Source organism: Oenanthe melanoleuca, chromosome 1 (assembly GCF_029582105.1).
Source record: "Oenanthe melanoleuca isolate GR-GAL-2019-014 chromosome 1, OMel1.0, whole genome shotgun sequence".
Taxonomy (NCBI): domain Eukaryota; kingdom Metazoa; phylum Chordata; class Aves; order Passeriformes; family Muscicapidae; genus Oenanthe; species Oenanthe melanoleuca.
The window spans coordinates 53617185-53640980 of record NC_079333.1 but is presented as its reverse complement, the minus strand read 5'-3'; the positions used below and the strand labels follow the sequence as shown (position 1 = coordinate 53640980).

Here is a 23796-nt window from a genome sequence, read left to right as displayed (position 1 = left end):
TTGACAAAGTCTGAATAAGGCAAGGATTTTCAAGATAATCCCAACCCAAGCAGGAAGAAAGGTCAAGAGCTTTTAGCTCAATTGGAGGAATTCCAGCAGGAGGAAGATGTGTGAGATAATAGTTCTCAAGAGGTGCTGGTAACTTAATTTCAGTAGCCCCTGGAGTACTTGCCTCTCAGAGGGCCTACCTGGGAGCCATCAACCCTGGGGCTCAGGTGCTCCCTGCTGCATCCCTGGGGCTTGCACTATTCCCTGCTGGTTCCTGAGGGTTGAAGTCTGTCCCAGAGTCCTTCCCACACCAGTCAGTGCCCATCAGCCAGCTGGGCTGTCTGCCCCTTAGGAACTAAGTCCCTGCAATTGAGCAGGTGTGCAGGAACTGTGGCAATTGCCTGTCTGTTTAATTTGAACTTTGTTTCCTTTCAGATATACTTGAAAGAAATTTTGAGAGAAATAGGTATCTACAATGTGAAGGGGACCCACAAAAACACATGGGAGCTGAAGCCAGAATACAGACATTATCAAGGAGAAGAAAAGAGTGATTAACAAAAACATTTATGTTGTAAGAGTGATTGCACTGAGGGAACTGTGGTGTTTACAGACAGGACTGAGCACAGTGCAATTCTGCAATGATAAAGATAAATTAAAGCAGCTGATACTTTGTAATTTTCTGTAGTTTTTTTCCCCAAGGAATATTTCTTATATGTTTCTATATATGCTTCGTCTTTTGACAGGAAAAGTTTATAGAATAAACTTGTATTAGGTTTAACTTTATTAGAAATCTTTTTAGTTTTCCTCTTAATTTTTCTTGGTAGCTTTGTGGCTTTTCCAAGCCTTGATAACTTTGATGGAAAATGTGTTTTAGAGGAACCCATAACTTTGTGGGTTTGCATTCCAATGTAACCAGGTTAATACCCTCAGTTCTGCTGGGATCTGTCAAGGCTTTGTCTGGAAGCCTGCAAATGTGCACAGCCCTTTGTGCAGTGTTTGTGTGGAATGGACATGATGCTCTTCTTGGTATCAGGCTTTAAGAAAAACAACCACAACCATGGTGCTTGTCACAATCCTTAGACCCCCTGGGAACAAACCAATGCAGTTAAACACCTGTAAAGTCAGTGGGAAGATGTCAGTCCCCTCCATGTGATTACTGAGAAAAAAATGAAATGTCTGTTAGCTACAGCAAGGAATAGTTTTATCTTTTGTTTGATTTTTATGCTGATACCTATGTTCTGTTTAAGCATATCAATAAAAGTGTTATTTTAATTTGTGCCACACAATGTTCTACATTATTGACTGAACACATTGTGATTTAGGTGGCATAAGGCTGAAGTGTTTTTTCAAAGCATGTTTTTATTGCTGGCTTTGCCACTGAGTTCCACTGTGGTTTGGAAAAGATTGCTAAATGTGTCTGTGTCTCTGTTCCCCCATTTTTGAAATGTACACTGCAAGGGTTGTCTCTTTGACATCCTTCTTAGGAGGGAGCAGGAAGGAGACTATTTATTTATATTCACAAAGCTTTTATGTTAAAGAAAGAGCAAAGAACACAGAGTGGGATAACCTCATTATTATACCTGTAAATGAAGCAGAAGGTGAGGTTTGATAGCTCAGCTTTCACATTCTCTCATGTCCCTCAGGTGTGTGCATCATTTCTGCTCACCCTAATGACACAGAAGGTAAGTGTGAGAAGCAAACATTCCATTATTGGTTTACTTGGAAGCAGTGAAAGGAGAGTGTCAAAAGTCGGGGAGTGGTCAAATGCTTTCAGAGGTTTGTAAAACAACTCTTACACATAAGTCACACAATTTTGCTCAATTAATTTTTTTCTAGTGTTGTTTGTGTTGGTATCTCTACAGCTACACTTTGGGCTGGTGCTCAGTGTCCTGTGGCATTAAGGGCCCATTCCCAGGAGAGGGACTGCTGAGAGTTTTGAAGAGCAGATCGCATTCCAGGAAGGTGTGTTCTCTCATAAATACTGCCACTGACTCATGTCTCCTCAGGCTCTGCAGCAGGACCCAGCTTGCAGATGGTTGTAGGAGCCATCTGAGGATGCTGAGAGAAATGCAGGAAGTCAGCCTTTGTGTCTTGCTGTGGAACATGATGTGCTCCTGGGCAGTAGCCAGGGCTGCTCACACTGCTGTCCTTATAGTACTGCTTGAGTCCTCTGTGGACTCGTGTTCAGGGATGTGCAGGATGAGAGCTCTTGCCTTTTGTGAGCTGGACTCCTCTTTGGGATCCATGTCCTGTCTCAGCAGCTGAAGCTGAAGCAGCCAGCAATTCTAGGTCAGCTTCTCCCTTGTGTTGCTCCTCACATGGTCCTCTGAAACCTGCAGGGGGTGCCATGCAGTCCTGATTAGTAGTGTAATTCCTCACCACAGGTAAAAATGACTGTGGCATTTCAGAGGGAAATGGTTACCTTGAGTGGGATCCCCAGCAGGATTAGTTTAGCAGGAAAGTTTTGTATCTGATTGTATTTCTGGTTTTATGTGAGCTGCTTCACAGTTTGTCTTCAGTCGAGAGGGACATAATCAGTCAGCATGAAATGCCTGAACGTGTAAGTAAAGGAGGTATTTTATTGATCTGCAGAGTGCCTTTGGACACGGTAAATAAGCTCTGCTCAGGAGTAATGGAAAATGTGCAGAGCACTCTGTTTTTTATGGGGTTTATGGTCTTTGCAAAGGGCTGATTTTTTTATGGGTATCATTAAAAATGTGAAGAGTGCTAGAAGTAAATAGAAAAAATAAGCAGTGGAGTTTTCAACCAGTGAGCAAACAGGTTGAGGAATGCCAAGGTGTACTGGTTTGTTTGCAGCCTTCTGTGGAGTAGCACCAGTTACAAATAATGAGGAGCAGGACAGTGAGGAAACACCATTTCAAAGATGGAATTAGGAAATGCTATTTCAGACAAAATAAGAAAAGATAACCAGTGGAGAGTCCAGAAGCCAGCCAGCTTGTGAACTATTTTTTTACTTGCTTTCTGCATGACTTTGAAGTTTTTCAAGCATGTTAGGGTGTAACTGGAATTTTAGCCTCAAAAGCTGCCACAAAATCCAAGTGGCATGAGAGAAGGGAACAATGAGCCCACAGAGATGCTGATCAGGAGAGCTGAAAGATGCTCTCCTCTCTGCTGGCACAGGACCTGTGCTGTGCATTCAAGGGCTCTGCTGGCTCTTGCCTGGGGGGAGCACACGGTAAAGATGAAGATGGGAGTTTTTAGGTGCCCTTGGCAGGTCATCATCCAGCCTGCAGCTAAGCCATGGGATCTTGCAGTACAAACCATCATAGAGACAGAAGCAGCAAAGTAAACCTGCTGCAACAGGCCCCATATTCTACCTTCTACAGTAACCCAGGGCACTGCAGGACTAGTCTAAATTCATGCAAGGCTGAGATAAAGACTGAGCATTTGGGAGAGCCTTGTTTGGATCCATCACTTAATAACCAGCAAAACCTCTCCAGCTCTGCTGCGCTTGTTCTGCACGAGGCCCTTATGCAAGTGCTGTTGGCAGGATTTCCATCTGCCAAAGAAAGGAGGAGGCTCAGAGGCGTTCAGGCCTGATTCCCTGGCCCCCACATTCGGATTAATCTAAACTCTGGACTTGCAGCAGTGATGAACAATTCCCTGCTGGTCTTCCCATGTGCTGCTGTGAGTGCTGGACACTGAACTCTGCTCATGCAGATGTTCTTGAATATTAGTGGTCAAAATGCTGCTTGGCAGTGGGTCCCACAGGCATGAGCAGAAGTTTCTGTGTGCCAAATGCCATTAAATGAGATTAAAAGCGTGTTCACTCTCCAGCACTGCTTGTCCCAGTTGACCAGTTTGAGTCACTGGAAATTTCATACACGGTAAGCTCAGGCAGTACCTGCAGGGACCTGAGCAGACATGAGGTGAGAGCCACCCCTTTAGAGATCCCCTGCTCACTCAACCTCCCTTCTCTTTCCCCCCACCCCAGGGAAATGAGGAGAATCAGAATAAAACTTCTATGTTGAGAAAGAACAGTTTAATAACTGAAAATCAGTAAAATCTAATAGTAATGATAAAACATTATAAAAATGAAATAAAAAGGGAAAAGCAAGTGATGGATGATACAAGTGCTCACCACACTCTGACTGATGGCAGACCCCCCTTCCTGAACCCAGGGCAGTGCCCCCGTATGGGTAAGTACCCCCATTTATATACTGGGCATTCTGTGGTGTGGAATATCCGTGGTGAGCCCGGGTCACCTCTCCCAGCTGTGCTTCCTCCCCCTTTCTTCTGCATCCCTTCTCACTGGCAGAGCATGAGACAATGGAAAAATGTCCTTGACTTAGGGTAAACACGACTTAGCAGAAAAACAGAACATCGGTGTCTTATCAACACCACTCTGATTCTGAATCCAAAACACAGCACTGTAACAGCTACCGAGAAGAAATTAACTCAGAAATGAGCACGGCTGAAAATCAGGACACAGGGACGGGGATGGCATATGCTGCTGGATGTGGCTGGTGGGCTGGGGCAGCTGCAGCCGGTGGGAAGGGCAGAGTTGATTCCCAAAACACCTTTTTGTGGGCAGCGTGAGGAAGCACCTGCAGGCAGTTCTGTGGCTGCAGCAAACCACAGCTGCAGGGGCAGCAAAACCATCCCTCCCTGCTGCCCAGCTCGGGTGCAGACACAGCTGTAGGTAGAGCAGCTAAACTTAAACCGGACTATGCCACTTGCAACAGTGGGGTTTTGTTTCGTTAGCCGAGGAGGGTGGGAGTACCCAGCTTTACATGGCCATTTTTTGACTACTCTGTTACAAAGAATTTGGGAAACTAGTCTTTAAAAAACTTTCTCGACATCCATGTTCATGGACATTTCATATTAAAAAATAAACAACGAGTCTGCTTTGTGCCAGCAACCTGCACTTTGCTGAGGACAGGAAGAAAGAGGTTTGCTCTCCAAAATGTCAGCAGTGCTTCCTTTGCTGCTGCTGCTGGCTACAGACGGGGAGGTGAATTCCAGCTTTTATTTCCCAGGATAAAGTGTGGGCTGCAGAGAAACAACGATTCAACATTTTATCAGTGTGTCCAGCTGCTGCCACATTAGGAACATTAGCATCACACTACCAAAATGGTCTTTAAAACCCTTCAAGGGTGTTTGGATCCTTTCTGCCTGAGGTGGAAGGTGATGAATGCAGCTCTAGTGGATTAAAATGCCCAGCAGCCATGTGGATCCTCAACATCCCACGCACTCCTACATAACACACTAGCAGGGTTGCCAGCATTTGCTGGCACCCAAAAAAAGCTCCCTCAAGCCACCAGCCCTTGCCACAGGCACTTGGCTGTGATCTCTGCACGAGCTTCCAGCTGCAGCTTTGACCAAAGGCAGCCAAGACACAGGGACGGCAAACCAGCAAGATTGTGCTCTTGGGAATGGATTTGGTACTTTTTAGGGCAAAAACTTCCAGGCCTGGCTAGGGTTTTTTTTCTCCCTACCAAGACGTTTATCCCTGAGCTAATGAACAAGGTGAACTGCTCTCCCACTGCTGGCTACAGACACAGAGATTTCCTGGTCCACAGCAAAACATCCCAGCTTACAATGGCAGCAAAACCCAGGGAACTGGCTACAGAGCTAAAGCATAGATTGAGGTTCACCGGGGCAGAGGGAGGCATCCTATCTGCTCCAAGCAAGCAGCAGAAGTATCTTGATGTAGATACTATTGCTCTTTAATGAAAGCATCCTCCCTGAACGGCTGTCACTGAAAACACTGCCAAGATTGCAGTGGGCTGACCTGTGCCAACTCAATGGCCAGAGGCTTGCTTAGGGAAGAAAGCAAATTGCAGCTTTTCCATTTTATTTCCAAATTAAAAAAAAAAAAAAAAAAAAAATTATTTGATAACAACTGTGTCCTAAGCTTATTGTAATTGCCTCCTGGCTGCAACCTAAATGATTTATAAAATAAATTCACAAAAAAAGCCCCCAACACCAATCAAACCCAACTGTGTTTCCTACATACTTTAATTCAGAATCTTCCCTTTGCAGGTTCTCCCTCCTCATGCCAAAGCCGAGGGCTGCACAAGGCTCCCAGACCATCACCCATTTGGGCTCTGGCATCTACCCCCAGCCCATGCTCAGAGGGCAAAGCTAAGGGCTGGGCACCCCAGAGGGGCAGTGGGGGCACCACTGCCTCTGCCACCCTCTCCCTGCACTGCATGAACAGCCCCAGCCTGCACCCTTTCTTCTCAAGGCAGATGGCCAAGCAGCAAAACACTGCTGTAGCAGATTTGGACATTAATATCAGTCACTGACACATGAAGTGTTTGGCGTTTTTTGTTTGTTTCCAAAGGGCAAAAATAGAGTGGATTTGTAGGTGGGGTAGTAAAACTGTAAGATAAAAAGCAGACATTGATGGGGAATTGTGGGGTGGGAGGGCAAAAAGGGAACCATGGGACATGTGCCCAGCACAGCAGCTGCTTCCTTCAGCTCCAAGGCATCACTCCTTTAACTAGAGAAGCATGAAACCAAAAAGGCAAGTTGTTCTCTTCATAAGCAAATCAGCCTTCCATCAGCATCCAGCTTGTAGTGGGTGCAGGAGCAGCCTGCTGCCCCCAGAGCCAGCATAGGGAAGGTTTCTATCCAGCTGCTTAACCTGCTCTGTGAGGCTCAGGGAAAATGCAGTTTGGATCCTTCCCAAATCCACTGAAAGCATCTTTCCAGGAATGAGAGATGCCAGCCTGATAAGCACATTCTGAAACAAGGCGGGGCTAAGTGTTAAAGCTGTTCTTCAGTTCTGGCTGCTTCAGCTTAAGCAGCATCAGGGTAATTTGTTACTATGGGGGATTTTCTCAATTTAATAACTGCAAAGCTGTTGTCTGAAGTATGAAGACTTTCCAAATCACTCTAGCTTTTCAGGCCCAGGAAAGAAGCAGCTCCTTTAGATGAAGATGGGCCAGAAGAAGGGTAATTATGCTGTGAGTATATATGCAGACTTCCTTCCCAACACAGAGCTGCATCATGGGCTGTGGACAAGTGCATTTACCAGCACAAGCCTCCCCCTTCACAGCACGTAGCGACTCCCACCTCTCCCTCACCCTGACTCCACAGCAGGCAGCTACCCCAGCAGTGCAGCTGTGACAAACTCTTGTCGCTGCCGCAGTCCTTCCCTGCCACACCCTCCCTGACAGATTTGATGCTGCAAAGCAGCAAAACTTATCCTCTTCCCTGAGAAACTGGAGGCAGGAATGCATTTTTGGGAAATGCAGTGAGTGCAGCAAGAACACTTCTCTTGCAGCTCACTGAAGAAACAACCAAAATCCTGCACCTCCAGAGCCTTTGAACTGACACTTCACTTCCAGCGGGCTGGAAGGAGCCTTCCCACCAGAGGCTGTGCTATGCAGTTTAAAAGCACACCTGCTAGGAGCCCAGAACCCCCTAGTTAAGAATGTTTGCACACAGCAATTAAATACCCCAGAGAGCCTGGAGTACAGACAGGATGACACAATTTGCCATTCAGCCAAGCAGCAAGGCTGTGCTCATCATGCAACAAAGCACCTGCTTTTCAAAGCAGCACAGCACCTGTACACAGGTGCCACGTGGCAATTTGCTCCAGGCTGGTGCCCAGGGCTCCCAGCTTCAGGCAGGGGGAGGAGTCATTTCCACTCTCACATATCAACTGTACAGAGTTTTAAACTTTGACTCACAGGAAGCAGGAGCCAGGGCTATGAGGGGCAGCACAGCCATAGCAGCACTGCCCTGCCCACACTAACTTTACTCAAACAAGAAGTCTCAACTAAGTCTTTTTCCTCTCCCTCTCCTTTAATGCTCCCATTTTTAATGAAGATGCAACGGGAAAGATAACATCCTCACCTGGCCCCATTAATCACATCCTCTGCAAGAAAAGCAAGAGTTGCCTTAGTGGCTTTATCTAGCCTCCCTGACTTTTCAGCCCCACTGGGGTGAAGCAGTTACACCAAAATTGTACCTCATCCAGAATCCTAGCTGACCAAAAATCCTTTCTTGAAGGAGCTTAAAAAAAAATTGAACCCCCTACCATATATATATGAAATTCCCACAGAACTAAAACAGGGTGTATTTAAAAAGACAGAACCTGAGAGAACTAGGGCACACTCCACTCCCTCCTCCAGTCTCTCACTCCTCCCAGCCTGCTGCCACATCTATCTCACCCCTGCAGAACCCAGCCTCCACCCTCCAGCATCAGGGGCCAAAAATTGACACAAGACAACCAAGACATGAAAACTCAGAAGGAGAAACAGCAAATGGGCCATGCCCTCCCCTTTCAGGCACCTTAGACTCCTATGCCTCTGTCATCACAGAAAGTTAATGATTAGCAGTCCAAGGCAACATCCCTGGTGAGGAATAGGGTCAGCAGCAACAGACACCCCCTGCTCCACGTGGGGCTCTGAAAGAATTTGTGTTCCTTTATTCAATCCGAACTGCCACAGGGTCAGACAGGCAGAAAGCGCAAGGAACCTGTTACTGTTGCATCTCAAGAGAGAACCCAAGAAGCAACAGTGTTTGCTCCAGGTCTGTCAAACAGATGCATTCCCTAACATGGCACACAGCAGGAACTAAGCTACATTCAGATAAGTCTCAAATAGAGGCAGTCACCTGCTTTGGAGAAGTCTGGGGCAGGGCTAGGCCGTCCCAACATCTGTCTCCAAGAGGCCAAGTACAGAAAAACCCCAAATCCTGCAACTTGACTGAATTCTAGTTCCTATGCCCCCCAGCAGCTGTCAAACAGAGTACCACAGCCAGGCTGTATTGGAAACCATTTCACTTTCTCTCCCCAGTATTTCCATTCAGCCTCCAGCCTCGATCTTGGAGACAGACTACAGCGCAAGAGATGCTCAAGTATTTTTGTCTTACAAAGCAGCTCAGCCAGCACTCAGATTGAGTAGCACATATTCCATACTGGGATGTTTTTATTATTCATTTCTTATCTCTTCCAGAGATAAGCCTCCACACAATCACAAAAGAGGAAGGTGGTCCACTCATTATGACATTTCTTGGACTTTGCCTTATTGACCTAACCTCCTTTTGCACTCCAGTGCTGCAGGCAAACTGTGAAATCTGTCTGGAAACAGTCCAGTTGTAGTGAGCTAGCACCAGCTGTGCTACTGACAGAACCCAATCCATGCTGCGATCTCTCCTTCAAGTCACCTTGAGAGACACCAGACTAAAAGACATCACCTAGAATGGGTTTAAATGAGTTTTATTTTAGACAACCTACATGATAGATGTTTTGTTTTTGAAAACAATGCCTCCACTCCAAATCAGGGTCAAAAATAAGTGAATAAAGCTCAAGATGACATCAGTCCAGTTGTTAGACATTGCTGATTCCTGGTGTTGTGCCGATGAAGAAGAACAGCAGCCAGCTATGAAGACAAGTGATCCAAAACCATACTGTTTGATTTGTTACTGAAACAAGAGTAGCAAGAATTAGTTGAAGGTCATGACAGTAACAAGTTTCTGTAACTTATTTGTGTATTCCCTAATTCAATCTGGGCTGCCACAGTCAGGCAGGCAGAAAGCGCAAGGAAAGTTATTTTTGCATCTTAGTGCAAACCAGGGAGCAACAGGAAAAGTGCTCATGGTCTATCAGAGGATGCTGATCATTTTTACAATTGTACAGAGCAGCTGGCACACACCAGCTGCTGAGCAAGCCAGGTGGAACACTCATTCACACCCTTCCTGCTTGACACACCATGGTTCAGATTTCCTCTCAAGTAAGAGCACATCCCAGACAAGTACCAGAGCTTACAATGTACCTGCTGTCTCTGAAAACAGCTGCACCAAGAAGCTGAAGCAGGTTTTACTGCACATGGGAACACCCCACTACTGTTCTTTTGCTCCACCTTGAAGCAGATGGAGTTACCCAAACAACACATCCAAAAGGTGTGACCCCATAGAGGAGATGCAGAGCAGCTTCTGCTCCCAGGAAGTACCTTCCAGGTATTCACCTATTCCAGGGCCAGGACAGACATCCCCCCCTCCATCAGGCTGTGGGAGGTACTGTGTCTGTCTGGACAATTAAAGTATTCCTTTAACTGGGCTACTGCTCCACACCAGAATCTGGCTCATCTTTACATGACTTGCATACCAAAAAGCCTGTGAGAGGCTTTACAGATAAATTTAGCTGTCTATATACAGACAAGTCCACAATGACTGGGAAAAGCAACTGGTGATCCCACACTGCAGTGAATTCCACAGGTCTCCAAGCAAGCCAAAAACCCACAAGTGTTCGGATCCAAATACTGTCTTGTGGCAACCACATTCCAATACAGAATAGTTAAGCAGACAACAGAAGCTGTCCTGAGCTCAGGTAGCTGGAGATTCCAAAATTCCAAATAGAGTAAGGTTAAGTACCTGGTCAAGGATTACTGAGTTCCCAAATTTAAGACAGTATTTAAACTGACAGCTCTTGTATAAGGGCACCAGATTAAGTGAAAGAAGATGGAACATGATCATGCAAGGTACTTCACAATTAACCCCCAGAAAAGGGATCCAAAGTAGAAGTGCTCCATTTCAGAGGACCTGCTCTTTAATCTAATGAGTTAAACCCATTCCCAATTATATAGATGTCACCAGGGCCATCCCTTCTGCATTCCTTAGCCATTAAGTCACCATGAATCACTGCAGTGACACTACATCCTCTTGTAGTACAGCTCAGTAGTACTCAAGGAAAGTTTCAGGCACTTTGTATAGTACGAAAGCACCAATCAGGCTGTACTGACACAAAATCCAAAGTTTTCAAACTGGCAGCTACTGCTCAACTTTAACAGGGATACAGGACAACAAGAGATGAAGGAGTTCACCACATATTTGGCCACATTCATCCACTTCAGCTCAGTACTTACACATTTCTCGATTTCTAAGCCGTCCTTAAAGAAAATCATATATGGGGTCACACCATCCTCACGGAAATCCAGGAGAGCCACCATTCCATCTGGATTCATGTTCTCCCCTACAAAGAACTTCAGAAGAATATGTCACTAAGACATTTAATTGGCTAATGCCAAGAGAAAATGTTTTTCTATACACAAACAATGCAACATCATCAAGCTCAGTTTCCCTGACCAGCCACAATGTTGTCCTTCTTGTCCATCTTAGTGCCACCATGGCTGACACAGCAGAAGAAAGTGATGCCATCTCCAGAGGGACCTTGACAGGCTGAAGAGGAGGGTCCAAGGGAACTTTGTGAAGTTCAACAGGCCAAGTACAATGCCCTACCTGGGTATGGGCAACCCCCAAGTACAAATACAGGCTGGGCTGGACAATGGATTGACAGCAGCTCAGGAGAAAGACTTGGGTTATTGGATGATAAATGTAACCCAGCACTCTGAGCCTGCAGCCCAGAAACCCAATGCAACAAAAGAGGAGTGACCAGCAGGTCAAGGGAGGTGATTCTGCTCCTCTGAGACCTCACCTGGAGTACTGCATCCAGCTCTGGAGCTGGGGTCCCAACACAAGAAGGACATGGACCTGCTGGACAAAGCCCAGGCAAGCCACTAAGGTGGTCAGAGGTCTAGAGCACCTCTCCTATGAAGACAGAGAGAGTTGGGGCTGTTCACCCCTAGAGACTCCAGGGAAACCTTCCAGTACCTAAAGGAGGTTACAAAAAGTCTGGAGAGGGTCCTTTTGCAGGAGGATGTTGCAACAGGACAATATGGAATGGCTTTGAAACTCAAAAGGGGATAGATTTAAGATTATGTATTAGGAAGAAATTATTTACTGGCACAGGCTGACCAGAGAAGCTGTGGATGCTCCATCCCTGGAGGTGTTCAAGGCCAGGTTGGATAGGGCTCTGAACAACCTGGTTTAGTGGAGGGTGTCCCTGCCCATGGCAGGGAATTGGGACTCAATGATGCTTTTCAAGCCAAAGCGTTCTGTGAATCAATGATTCTACCATGCTGCAATGAACAGAGTAAGAGACAGGAAGGGCCAAAGTGACCCCTTGGTTAGGCCTTCTAAGGCTAACTGCATAGTCCCTGAATCACCATAACAACAAATGCAGCTAACTAAAGCATTGCCAGCTGAAATGAGATCCCAAGCAGATAACAGTCTTTGGCTGTTTCTCCTCCCTGACTCTCAGGGCCCCTAAAACTCTAAGAGAATGTTAGGTTAGCATCCTCACAACAAAAGCCCTCAAAATTCTCAACAAGCTGTTCAGCAGATGATCCAATCACAGCTTATCAATACTGCTGTGAGAAGACATAACTTACCTGGTAATTTTTGAAGTTGGCAAGGATGTGTTTGATTTGTTCTGCAGCCCCAGTCATGAAAGGCTTTACTCTCTCTGGCTTGTGTTCCTCAAGTCTGGCTTTGATTCTGGAAGGAGTAAGAAAAAATGCTCTGAAAACATGTTCTAGCTTAATAACTTCACTGTCTGGCAGGATGTTGTAGCAGAAAAAAAGTAGCTACCTGTCAAACTCAGATTTTGCTGCCTTTCCCCCCACTCCCTCTCAAAGCCCCCAAATTTTAACCTAATTTTGCAAGTGAAATCACAGAACAGTATCTGCCACTCCTAGGTTATTTTACAGGCAGGCTAGTGATAGGCAAAAATCAGCAAGCCCTCTCCACAGCACCAAGAGCATCACCCAACCATGTCACAAAGCTTTTTCACTTAGAGTATTAACCCCACTAAAGACCAACCAACAGAAATTACACCATGAACTAGCAAAAAGACCCATTCACACATGTTTTTTAGCTGTTTACATTGTCACACTAGAAAAGCTTCAGAAGCTTTTCTTTACCACCTCAGTACCTTCCACATAAAGATTTGGCACGGAGAAATACAAAAGAAAACAGCAAGGTTACAAATAAGATCCAAAGCACACGATCAGGTCCTCTGCCTTAGCCAAGACAAACATAGATATTCCAGCACCCATTCCTTAGGGCTGCAGTTCTGCCAAGCATTAAGACATTATTGAAGTTCACAGCCAGTTTCACACCTGTATCAGAACTAACACCTACTAGGAATAAATCCAATGCTGTTTTTATAATCTCAAGCACACAAAACCACTGCAATCCAACTGAAGGGAAAAAGCCTACCAACACTTACGCTTTCATGTAATCCTTGATGTACTTCTTGTAGGATTCTTTTGTGAAGCTGGTCTCCTGAAGGTGGTGGTTAATTACTATGTCAACACCAGTTATGACCGTGGCTTCTGTTCCATCTCCCTCAGGACCTTCAGCAGAGGCATTGCCACCAATTAGAGAGTCATCAATTTGACCCTCTGTCCTGGTGACCATCTAGATTTAGAGACATCAAAAAACTTAACGGCTCTGCAAAAAACCTCAATGCTATTGCTCTTACACACCTATGACCTGACAGCAGGGCACAACTCCAGAGACACAGTTCAGTGCAAGGAACCTGGCTGCAGCTCGAGCACTAATTTCCCAGTGACAGGAGAAGAGGGAATGGGTTCAAATTGAAAGACAGTAGGTTTAGATTAGATATTAGGAAGAAATTCTTTACGTGGCACTGGCAGAGGCTGCCCAGAGAAGCTGTGGATGCCCCATCTCTAAGTGTTCAAGGCCAGGCTGGATGGGGCTTTGAGCAACCTGGTCTAGTGGAAGGTGTCCTTGCCCACGGCAGGGAGGTTGGAACTAGATGCTCTTCACGGTCCATTCGAACCCAAAGCATTCTATGATTCTATGACTCCCAAGCACGCCGCCCCGCACGGTTCCCAGCCCCAGCTCCATCACAATGCAGCCTGGTTGGCCTGGGCTCGCTCAGGCACCACCCACGGCAGCACCAGGCACTGGGCCGAGGTGGGTCTTCCCTGCTCACCCTCCCGTCCTGGCAGGGCCGCCACCCTCACTCCCCACCGTGAGTCACCGCGGCAGCCCTCCCTCCCTCCTTGGGGCGGGCGGGCACTCACCTTCCCCTCCACTTCCAGGCACAGGCCGTCCGCCACCTCCCGGATCTTGTAGATGTCCGAGAACATCTCATCCTCTGCGGGGGACAGACAAACGCACACACACACCCCCAGGCACGTCAGCCTCCGCCTCTCGGCTCCCACCGCTTCCCCCTCGCTCCCGCCCCCGGGCCCGCGGCCCCCCCGCCCAGCGCGGCCCCGCACATGCGCGCCGGAACCGCCGGGCCCAGCGCCCGGGCCCGGGCCGCGCTCCCCCCCCGCTCCCAGCGCCGGCCCCGCCGCCCCTCCCGGCCGCGCCGCCCCCCTCCCGCGGCCTTACGGCTGATGCAGTCCCGGTAGATGATCATGGCGGCGGCGGGGGGCGGCGGGGGCGCGGGGTCTCAGCGCAGCGACCCGGGCGCGGGGCGGGAGCAGGGCGGAAAGGGCCGAGTCAGCGCCGGCCGGGGCTCATATAGCGGGCACGGCCCCGCGCGTCACCGCGCACGCGCGCTGCGCGCCGCCCCGCCCACCGCCAGCGGCGCCCCCGCGCGGCCGCGCCCGGAACCGCCGCGTGAGGGCGGCGCGAGCGCGGGGCTCCCGCAGCGCCTCAGCGGCACCGGCACCGGCAATGACACCGGCACCGGCATTGGCACCGGCATTGACACCGGCATTGACACCGGCATTGGCACCGGCACCGGCAATGACACCGGCATTGACACCGGCACCGGCAATGACACCGACACCGGCATTGACACCGGCACCGGCAATGACACCGGCAATGACACCGACACCGGCATTGACACCGGCACCGGCATTGACACCGGCACCGGCATTGGCACCGGCACTGACACCCACACCGGCACCGGCCCAGCGAGCCGTGACCGCGCCGAGGCCTCCCCTCGGTCTCCGCCAGGATGAACACACCGAGTGACCTCACACGGCTTCCCCTCAGGGCCCTTCACCAGCGTCACTGCCCTCCTGCGGATGCTGTAATAGCTCCTTGTCTGTCTTGCATTGTGGCACCCAAACTGCCCCCAGCACGGCAGGTGAGGCTGCCCCAGCTCAGAGCAGAGCAGGACAATCCCCTCCCTTGCCCGGCCGGTCATCCTGTGCCTAATGCTCCCCAGGACACTCTTCACCCTCCTGGCTGCCAGGGCACCGCTCAGATCCAGCTCACACAACAGGGAGCAGGGTTCATCCTTCAAAGCTGTCAGGGACGTCTGAGCAACCAGTGACAGAGCACAGCTGGTGCCTCTCCCTCATTGTCTGTGGTTGCATTTCATGGGTTTCAGTACCAATTTTCCTCTTCTAATATTTTAAGCTCTCAGTAACACTTTTCTTTTTGTCTAACTTCTTATGAGGTGTCTAGGGTGGCTCTTTTCACATTACTCAGAGTCACCGAGCTGGGACAATCAAATTTTCACTTTCTTTTTGCCAGTTGGTGCAAAATGGTACAGTTTTTGGGCACATCGATGCATCCTTTCTTTTTCCTCAGTCTTTTTTCAGGGAGGCAATTATGTATACCCACTCTCTTTTCCTTGTGTTGTATTAGGAAGCATCCTTGCACCCACATTTTCCAAACTAGCCTCCCATTTAACACAGGCACTCTCATAAATCCACACACTGACTTTCTTTCCAAGGAGAAGTGCTCCCAGCTTTTCCCAAGCACCCCGGGGAGCACTGCTGCCTACGTCCCAGCACAGCCAGTGTCCCCTCCATGGGCAGCCGGACAGGTGTGTGTCTGTGTGAGCTGTCCTGGCCACTTCCAGCTGCTGCCTCCTCGCCGTGGTCCCCACACACTGCTGAGGGGCTCTGGACCTTGCAAGGGCTGTGACACAGGGACACAGAAAATCATTGTCCCTGTACCTGGACATACATTGGCTCTGCTGGGTGCTGCACCTCCTCCAAGTGAATGACGTTTGCAAAACAGGGAAATAATTAAGAAGATGTTATTAATTCCTCAGGGAAATTGAGTTGGGTATGTTCAGAGACACTGCTTATGCACTTGGTGTAGGCAGATATATTTCTCTTATTTTTCTAAGGATAAGTGAGATTTAGCCCAGTAGTCAGGGCTGAGATGAAGGACAGAAGGACAGTTATGCCTAGCCCTCTTTTTTCCCCCTTTGGACATTCTTTTCTGCAGCATCCTGTCACAGCTGAAACAAATCTAGACCTCACTTGAACTCTGATTCTTAAGAGACATTGATAAAACACCTTCAAAAGACATCATGGGACCTGAAATGCTTAATGCTGCTAATGATCCTGGGTTTGGCAGAGACATCAGGGCACAGGACACAATTCCCTGTCCCTCACCTTCCTTAGGCAGAAAGCTCATTGCTTTCTTTGTGTGTGCCAGTGGAGCTCCCTTTTAATCTCTTCTTTCCCTGCTCTTGCTTCCTTTGCTCCAAATATCATTGCCCTTTTTTTTGTTTCAGATGGTCTAGCTGCTTACATAATCTAATTAAATTTATAAGTCATTCTCTGCTAGTTTTCACCTTCAAGACTACTGCTGCTATTTCAAGCCTGAAGAAGGGGCTTCTGCCCAAAAGCTTATCCCATTTTTTTCCCCTCTGTGGCAGCTGGCCTAATAAAAGATAGCCCCTCTTTTTACAAACCACAGTAGAAAAAGAGCAACTTACATCTTTAGCAGTGTGTTGAGTGACAGGGGAACATTTGGCTCCTTCTATGTAGTGTAATATGCAGCTAAAAACATCCAGTTAGTAGGTGTGCTTCAGTTTGGTTTTACTTTTGAGAGACTGTTCTAGAAAAATTGTTATTTCTGCAGTAGTCCGGAAACCTCTTACAAATTCATCAGTGGACTCAATTTGATGAAGTCAGGGTAGAAAGCCTTTAGCACAGTGAGAAGGTAGATGGACCTTCAGGTTGCTTTGCCTTGCCTGTAGGTGTGTATTAAGAATTGCAGGTGTAAAATCTGGGATTAAAAAATGCATCTGTTAAATGGGTCAAGGCTCCCGTGTGAACACCAGTTTGATGTGGAGTTAAGTTAAATCAGTATCGAGCTGAAGTTAGCAGTGTTTTAATTGGCATAGGCTTCACGAAGTGCTGACATTTTCCTGTGATCCCATATAAACAGAGAATTATGTCATATGCTGATACTTTGTGAAATAGATTTGAAAATGCTTTTTCCCCTTTTTTTCAGAAATCAGTAACATTTGAGAAAACCTCACCTGCTTTCTGTCCAAGTAGCCTCTTCAAGCACTTCTCACATGCAGCCAGAGTTGGATTCACATTTCAGAGTGATAGGTTGAAAATGTGGTCCCTCCCTCCCTCTCTACGCCTTTTTAGTTGCCGATTGACAACCAAAATTATTTGACAGGTTTTCCTGATAGTGCACCTCACCTTTGGTATTGTGTAAATCCCGAAGGACTGATGGAAATCCTGGGGGTTTATAGATGAGTCTTCTAGTAGTATCTGAGGAGGATTTTCTAGGCAGGTGTCTGCAGAGTCTCACAAGAAGCCTTCCTCATGGAAAGCCACACCTCAGAGAGTTGTCGATTACTGTGGTATTACTTCCATCAAGTATTAGCATCTGGGTATGGCTGTGCTCAACTAATTGTGTCTTGGATTAAAGTGCCAGATGACAGCTGATACCACATCATTCTTTCCCTAAATAAACAGTACATTTGCAGCCCATTGTGGCAACTCCCATTGAGCTGTAAGAAAAGGGAGGAGATTCTGCCTTCAGCTAAGTATCCTGCAGGGTGCAATCAGTGGAAATAAAGCAGAGGTGAGGCTGGAGGGAGGGAGGTGATACTGGGCTATGACACAAGAGATGGCACCAGTGTGTGCTTCTAACCTTTGTAAAAGGCTGTGAAAGTCACATAATAGTGGTGGTGTTTTACATCATTTGCTGGGTGTGGGGAAGAGGATCCTAAGTGTGTGTATATATATGTATATATATATATATGCTGGTAGAAAGAAATTGGGAAAATGAAGATTAAAGGACTGAGCAAGCCCTGGCACTGCAGAGAGGCTGGCAGGACAGTCTGTGCCCAGTGCCCCTTCCCCAGTGCATCTCCCAGCGCAAAGGCTTTGGGAGTGAGGATGCACGTGATCAGCTCATGTCCTCACAAATCTGTCTGGAATTTAGGACTGAAACAAAGAGCTGTGACTTTGTAGCTGCTCTTTCAACACACACAGATGGAAACTGTAGCTTTTAACTGGTTTCCTCCAAGTTCTTTCCCCGGGGCATTTCCAGGCAATAAAGATTTGATCACTATTTGTTACCCCTTCTTATTAATTGGGAACTGATCTTACAAAGCCATACAATCCGTTTGATTCTTTCAGGTAAATTTATGTTATGAATATAGTCAGTCTACCAGTGTTTGGCAATCCTTCGACTGTTTTGGATCTCAAGCCAAAATTCATAATTTAGATTTACATTGGCAGTGTACTAAGCCAGAATTCCAGATCCCAAGATTAGTGTTTGAAAGAGTTGAGCTTTGATCATTAGTGTAGCTTATCAGCTCAGATCATTTCACAAATGATAGACCCATGTTAGACTGGACTGGATAGATGAAGATATCCCAGACAAAGGCAGCACCTTTTAGAGTACAAGGAAGGTCTTCGGTTGAGCTGCAATCCCACTTGCACTCAGAACAAATGCAGGTGGCATTTGAAAATGCTATCACCGTGGCATTTTCGGTATTTACAGTTCCTCTCGCTGCATTCAGGACCCTGACAGCTCCGTTTCTCTCACTGGCTGCTGCACTTCTGGGAACAGACACAGAGGTCACTGACAGGTGACAGCACTGACACTGACAGCAGTTCCTTTTATCTGTGAGGCCAGCTCATCCAAACCCTGCCCTGGGGGTGTGAGGCTGTCAGCTGGCACTACAACTGCTGTGTTTTTAGGAAAAACAGACTGCAATTTCCAAGTTAAGAACTATGAAGCAAGGTGCTGCCCACCTGCAATTTTATACTTACTAACCTTGTAAACATCCATGTGACTGAAAGGGCTGTGGTAGAAAGGCCTGCACCTGATCCTTGGGCCTGCTGCCAGTGTGTCCTACTGATGTGCTGAATGATGGAATAGAGGGTGCATTCATTAAAGTGGCAGTAACAATACATTGGGAAGGACCACAGGTGTATTGAATATTAAGATTGGAATTAAGAAGTGGTCTTGACACATTGGACAAGCGGCCTGAATTGTTAGAAGGCATTTGGACAAGGCCAGCAGGTCAATGAGCAGTCAAACATTTGCTAAGAGGAAAACCTACCAAAGGCTTTTGAACATAAAGATGCAGCACAACATTCAAACAAGCTCTGAGCCACATATTACTAGAAACGGAAAGAGTGCATAGGAGAAGTGCTGCCTTATCCTGTTTCTAGTCCTCTGGTTTGTTGTAGGCTTCTGCTGCTGGCAAATGCCAGAGAATGCTGAGATAATGATGTGCTCCATATGGGTGCTCTGATGCCATGCTCATGAGTGCAGAGCAGAAATGGTCAGCCACAGACACAGGACAGAGAACTGGACAGAAGTTCTACAGAAAAGATCTGGGATACTGTGGATCCAAAGCTGAACCAGAATCATGGAGTCATGGAAACATTTAATTTGGAAAAGGCGTCTGAGATCATTGAGTCAAATCATTAACCCAGCACTGCCAAGTCCAAGACTAAACCATGTACTTGAATGCCACATCCACTTGTCTTTTAAATACTTGCAGGGATGTTGACTCAACTACATTTCTGGTCAGCCTGTTCTGATGCTTGACCAGTCTTTCAGTGGAAAAAAAAAATCCTAATATCTGTTTCACCTGTTCTGAGAAAAGCCCACACCAAATTGGAGTAGATAAGTGGTGATGTTATGTGTAAGAAACTTGTGCTATTGTAGATATGAGGGGCTGAGCTCTGGAGCACTGACTCCAGCTTTAGCAGCACACTTTGAAAAAGGTATGGACTGATCAGCAAAGGTTCACAAGAGCAGAGGGAATGAGTAGAAGGAATATGAGTTAGTTTGCTTTGCTGCGAGGAAGATTTAGATTAGCCATTGGAAATGCTTTCCAGTACAGCCAATAGAGAAGCAAAGAATAGGTGTCTATCTAGTTCTCTCTCCTGGCAGGTTTTTGAGAATAATCTAGGAACCTGCTCGTGGGAGATCAGAAAGCATGTTAGATCTGTTATTATTGACACAGATAATGGCTGGTTCTGCCCCACAGCAAAGGGACAGATTGTCTCTAGGTCCTTTTTAACCCTATTCATCACCAAGTGATTCTTATATGAGCTACTTGCTGTCATTTATACCTGTTTAGAGTGGTTACACAACTAGGATAAAAATAATATCCTCAAATCCCTCTTCAGAATGAACAAGAGGGTTTGGAAAAGGGACATTATGAGAGAGAAATGTTGCCCTGCATGGCAAGATGGGTCTACATGGAAATCACATGTACACAGAAGGAGAAGCATTCAGGTTCTGCAGTGCCCAGAGGTGTAATCCTAGTGAGTCCCTATTTTAGTCCTATTTAAATACAATGTGGTACAATCTTGACTCAGATTAGAGGTATGCTGCAGAAAGGGCTTCTTCCATGCCAAACCTAAAGCAAAGGTGAGCAGGGACCTAATTTCTTGTGTTGGCTGGGACTCTTGGTCTATGGGCAGTAAACCTGGATGTCTCTCTCCAGCAGAGTGGAGGTTTTACAGGGTCATTCCAACCCCTCCACCAAAAAAAAAAAAAAAAAAAAAAAATCAGCACATGCCTGGCCAGTCCAATTGTTTTGTAAAGAATATTTAACCTGCCCAGCAGAGATAGCTCACAAGCTGGAACTGCAGGCAGGAGAAGTGTCCTCCCCAGCAAGGGCTCAGCTCCAGGGTGCCTCAGCTGGGCCAGCAGTGTGGGATCAATGTCTAAAGCCATGCCAGGGCTGGGATGAGCCAGGCATGGGGCCGGACACAGCATTGCTGCAGCACAGCACAGGTGGGGAGTGAGGAATGGGGCCTGAGCACCAACAGCTGCTGAGCACTGGGGAAGAGGGTCCCAGCAGGGCAGCTCAAGGCTCCATCCATGGAGCTGGTTTTACTGCAACGTGAGTAAAAGGCAAAAAAAAGCAAGGCTACAAATTCTATCCACAGGCACCACTTCAAAGAACTTCAATGCTTCTAAGGTAAACGTCTCTGCCCAGTTCTTCACCCTGAAGACATCTTCAGTTAACTTAGTGACTCCTGTTGAGAAGACTCACAGACGACGTCCTCCCACGAGCTCTCTATTTTCGTGCCAGACTGAGGGCTTTCTGAATGCCTGTGCCATGTGGAAACACCCCACTAGGTGGCGGGACGGGAGCTGGTGGATGGCAAGCAGGGCTCTGCTCACCTTGGTGGGAGGCCAGAAGTTTTTCCACTGCTGTTGGTACCGTTCCCGTGTCACCTGAAATGCCCCAGGACCAGCGCAAGTAAAATTCGATCTTGGGCCTGTAACTGATGCAGCCGCTCTGGGCTCCTGACCAGCTGGATGCTGCCCACAGATACTATTCACTCCAGATAATTAGCATCTACTCATCGTGAGCCGGGATCTGCTGAGTCCTTAACCATTGCAGGGGCTAATCCTGCCGTGCTAAACTCACTCAGTCGCCATTTTTCAAAATGGCATTTGCTTTGGAAATCTTATGAGGCCTGAAATTGGGTTCTGCCATTTTAATCCCTCCCTGTGTGCTTTTTAGGTCATTGTTACACAGTGTGAGCTCTCAGTCTTGTCGTTAGGGAAATAATATCAGAGCACTCAGCATGTTAATGGTGTTATCCCTAGAATTCTGACACTACCAGCACGTAACACAGTTATATTTAGAAAGCAAACTTTGCTGCAGATGCTCCAGGAAAATGGCAGGATTTAATACACATTATAAGGAAATGGGTAGATTACCTTTTTGGTCTCTCAAAGCATCACTTCAAATTACTGTAGTGGACAGCAGGCAGCAGGACTAAAACATTCCATTTTGGAAAACAGCTTCTCAAATGGCAATCCAGTAACTTGAGGTCATAACACATGTCAGCTGGAAATACAAAGCTGCTGTCATTTTCAAAGATCTCAAGAAAGACATTTATTATTTTATGACAATAATGGTGTGTCCACTACATTCCTCCCTTCTGCAAAAATCAAGAAGGTGCCTGGGTGACAAAGGGTGTGTTGGACACTTAGGAGGTATCTCCCAGCTTCTATGGTTTCAGAAAGGTATGGCTGCACTCTATTCAAAAATGGGGAATTTTAAGAGAAGGATGAGAGAAGAAGGTGTTTGCAGGTTCTATCCACAAACATGCTCTGGGGAAATAGGGACTGATGTGTTTATCTATCTGTGAGATGTCTGATAATCTGAGGCACTTCAAGATAAGGATAGAAAAGGACCTTGAGAGTTCAGTCAGTCAGTCTTCTTTCATCAGGGGGATTAGTTAGACATGCACTTCTCTGGGGAGATGTTTGCTTACCTTGTTTTTCAGATTTCCTGGTGCTGGAGATTTCCATCATCCTCTGCAGAACAAATGCTTACTTGAAAAGGGGGCTGGGCCCTTCCATTCCCCTGTGAGTCTTGCAAATATAGGATAGATCATAATCTGTATTAATGTGAATTTTGAGGTCTTTCTGATGCTCAGATCCTTATGGAGCCCAGTGTGCACCATTTTACACAGACACTTGGCTACACAATGTCTGTATTTATTTAAAAAACCCAACTATATTATTTGTGAGTACTTCCACACACAACGAACCAGAGTGTTCCTCACTGTTTGGTTCCTTCACCCAGGTCAGTGAGCATGTGGAAGTCTCTCTCCACAGCCTACAATGATACTGTAGGTAGAGAGAAAAATGGAAAAAATGGAAGAACCAGCTCATCTCATGTATTTCTTCAGGAGCTTTACATAAAAAAGATAATGTTTAGCTAACGAATATAATTCAGGGCAGAGTTGCCTGAAGTGATAATAGATATTTCCATGAAAACATAAGAGCATCTCTCAGTGCTGATCACAAGACTAAACTGTTAAGGAAACTTTAAGAAGGAAATAGAGAATGAAACCAGGAACATCCGTGCCATGTATCTGTATACATGTACATAGAGTAAATACACACACACACAAACACATACCTTGTATATAATTGTTGTATGCCCAAATGTTAAGTGCCATGTGCAGGCCTGGCTTCCCAATATATAAAAGGTACAACAAAAGTGGGACTAGTACCAAGAAGAGAGGCAAGGAGCAAAATATTAATCTGGAATAGGACACACCAACTTTATAAAGAGATATCTGGCGTGATGGGTGTGATGGTAATCTTTGAAAACAGCAGCAGAGCTTAGAAAATTAAAAGACACCAACTATTCACCATCTATCAACAGACAGGAAGTATCGGAATATCAAGAAAATGGTGAGATGACAAGTTCAGAAGGGTTCAAAGGAGGCTCCTTTTAATACCCTGTGTACAGTTACCCTGTGAAACTTATTGCTCGAGGATACTGTGGATGCCAAAATTTTGGATCATTGCAAAAGAAATTTTTAAAAATTGCAGAAAGGGCTACCAAGTACTTCTGGCTTGGGAGGAAGCCCTACAGTCAAGGACTGCTGGAGGTCAGGAAATTTAACACTGAGACATTGCCTTCCTCTGCATAGATCTGTATGTTTTTCAGGAAGGAGTTTGGAAGATATCTTTGTATCCTTAAATGCCCTTTATTAACTTGTTAATCATATGCAGCCTTAGGGAAGAACATTTCTAGAAACACTGAGGGGGAAAGAAAGTCATAAGGAGGCTAGGAAATCATCTCTGTCTGTTTCTCTGCCCTGAGATAACCCTTGCTGAACTGTGGGGCCATGCTGGGTGAGGGAGGACTGCTGCCCATTCTGCCTCACCAGCTCCCAGCTATGCCAATTACATTAGCTGCTGCCCTGAGGATTTCTCCTTGTCTGATTCTGCTGTCTTACATTTCTGACCTGGTTTTGACATTTGAAAGAGCAAGCAAAACCTTCCTCA

The 23796-nt window shown here is 46.6% G+C and overlaps 2 protein-coding genes, 1 long non-coding RNA gene and 2 other non-coding genes across 7 annotated transcripts in view; 1 reads left to right on the top strand and 4 right to left on the bottom strand.

Annotated features, from left to right (window-relative positions):
- The window catches only part of GTF2F2 (general transcription factor IIF subunit 2), an 87495-nt gene extending 78233 nt beyond the window's left edge, over positions 1-9262 (top strand). The window contains exon 9 of the mRNA XM_056499279.1: positions 424-9262. Coding sequence (XP_056355254.1) covers positions 424-543 — 120 coding nt within the window. The 3' untranslated portion in view covers positions 544-9262. The remainder of the gene's footprint in view (positions 1-423) is intronic.
- Positions 8380-8515, bottom strand: LOC130260867 (small nucleolar RNA SNORA31). Its single transcript, XR_008841859.1, has one exon. It is a non-coding gene; the product is annotated as a small nucleolar RNA SNORA31 (small nucleolar RNA).
- On the bottom strand, positions 9169-14369 carry TPT1 (tumor protein, translationally-controlled 1). The gene is made up of 6 exons (XM_056499488.1): positions 14173-14369; positions 13857-13930; positions 13034-13224; positions 12195-12300; positions 10830-10946; positions 9169-9390 (listed from the first exon to the last, which is right to left on the bottom strand). The coding sequence occupies exons 1-6, from the start codon at positions 14198-14200 to the stop codon at positions 9388-9390; spliced, it is 519 nt and encodes a 172-aa protein (XP_056355463.1). The 5' UTR covers positions 14201-14369; the 3' UTR covers positions 9169-9387.
- LOC130260861 (small nucleolar RNA SNORA31) lies at positions 9453-9583 on the bottom strand. Its single transcript, XR_008841857.1, has one exon. It is a non-coding gene; the product is annotated as a small nucleolar RNA SNORA31 (small nucleolar RNA).
- Positions 14370-20694: 6325 nt separating the features above from the next.
- On the bottom strand, positions 20695-23272 carry LOC130255724 (uncharacterized). 3 transcript variants are annotated; one of them, XR_008840977.1, is made up of 4 exons: positions 22919-23272; positions 22266-22365; positions 21706-21852; positions 20695-20868 (listed from the first exon to the last, which is right to left on the bottom strand). It is a non-coding gene; the product is annotated as an uncharacterized LOC130255724 (long non-coding RNA). The 3 variants fall into 3 exon arrangements; XR_008840976.1 differs by lacking the exon at positions 20695-20868 and having other exon boundaries at positions 21654-21852; XR_008840978.1 differs by lacking the exon at positions 20695-20868 and having other exon boundaries at positions 21654-21849.
- Between the last annotated feature and the right edge of the window lie 524 nt (positions 23273-23796).

Bases quoted from the DNA above. Each gene is read 5' to 3' on its own strand.
- TPT1 (XM_056499488.1), bottom strand. From the start codon at position 14,200: ATGATCATCTACCGGGACTGCATCAGCC. The intron at 12,301-13,033 runs GTAAGTGTTGGT...TACTCCTTCCAG, and splicing joins ATCAAGGATTACATGAAAGC to AATCAAAGCCAGACTTGAGG. The intron at 10,947-12,194 runs GTAAGTTATGTC...ATTCTTCTGAAG, and splicing joins CCAACTTCAAAAATTACCAG to TTCTTTGTAGGGGAGAACAT.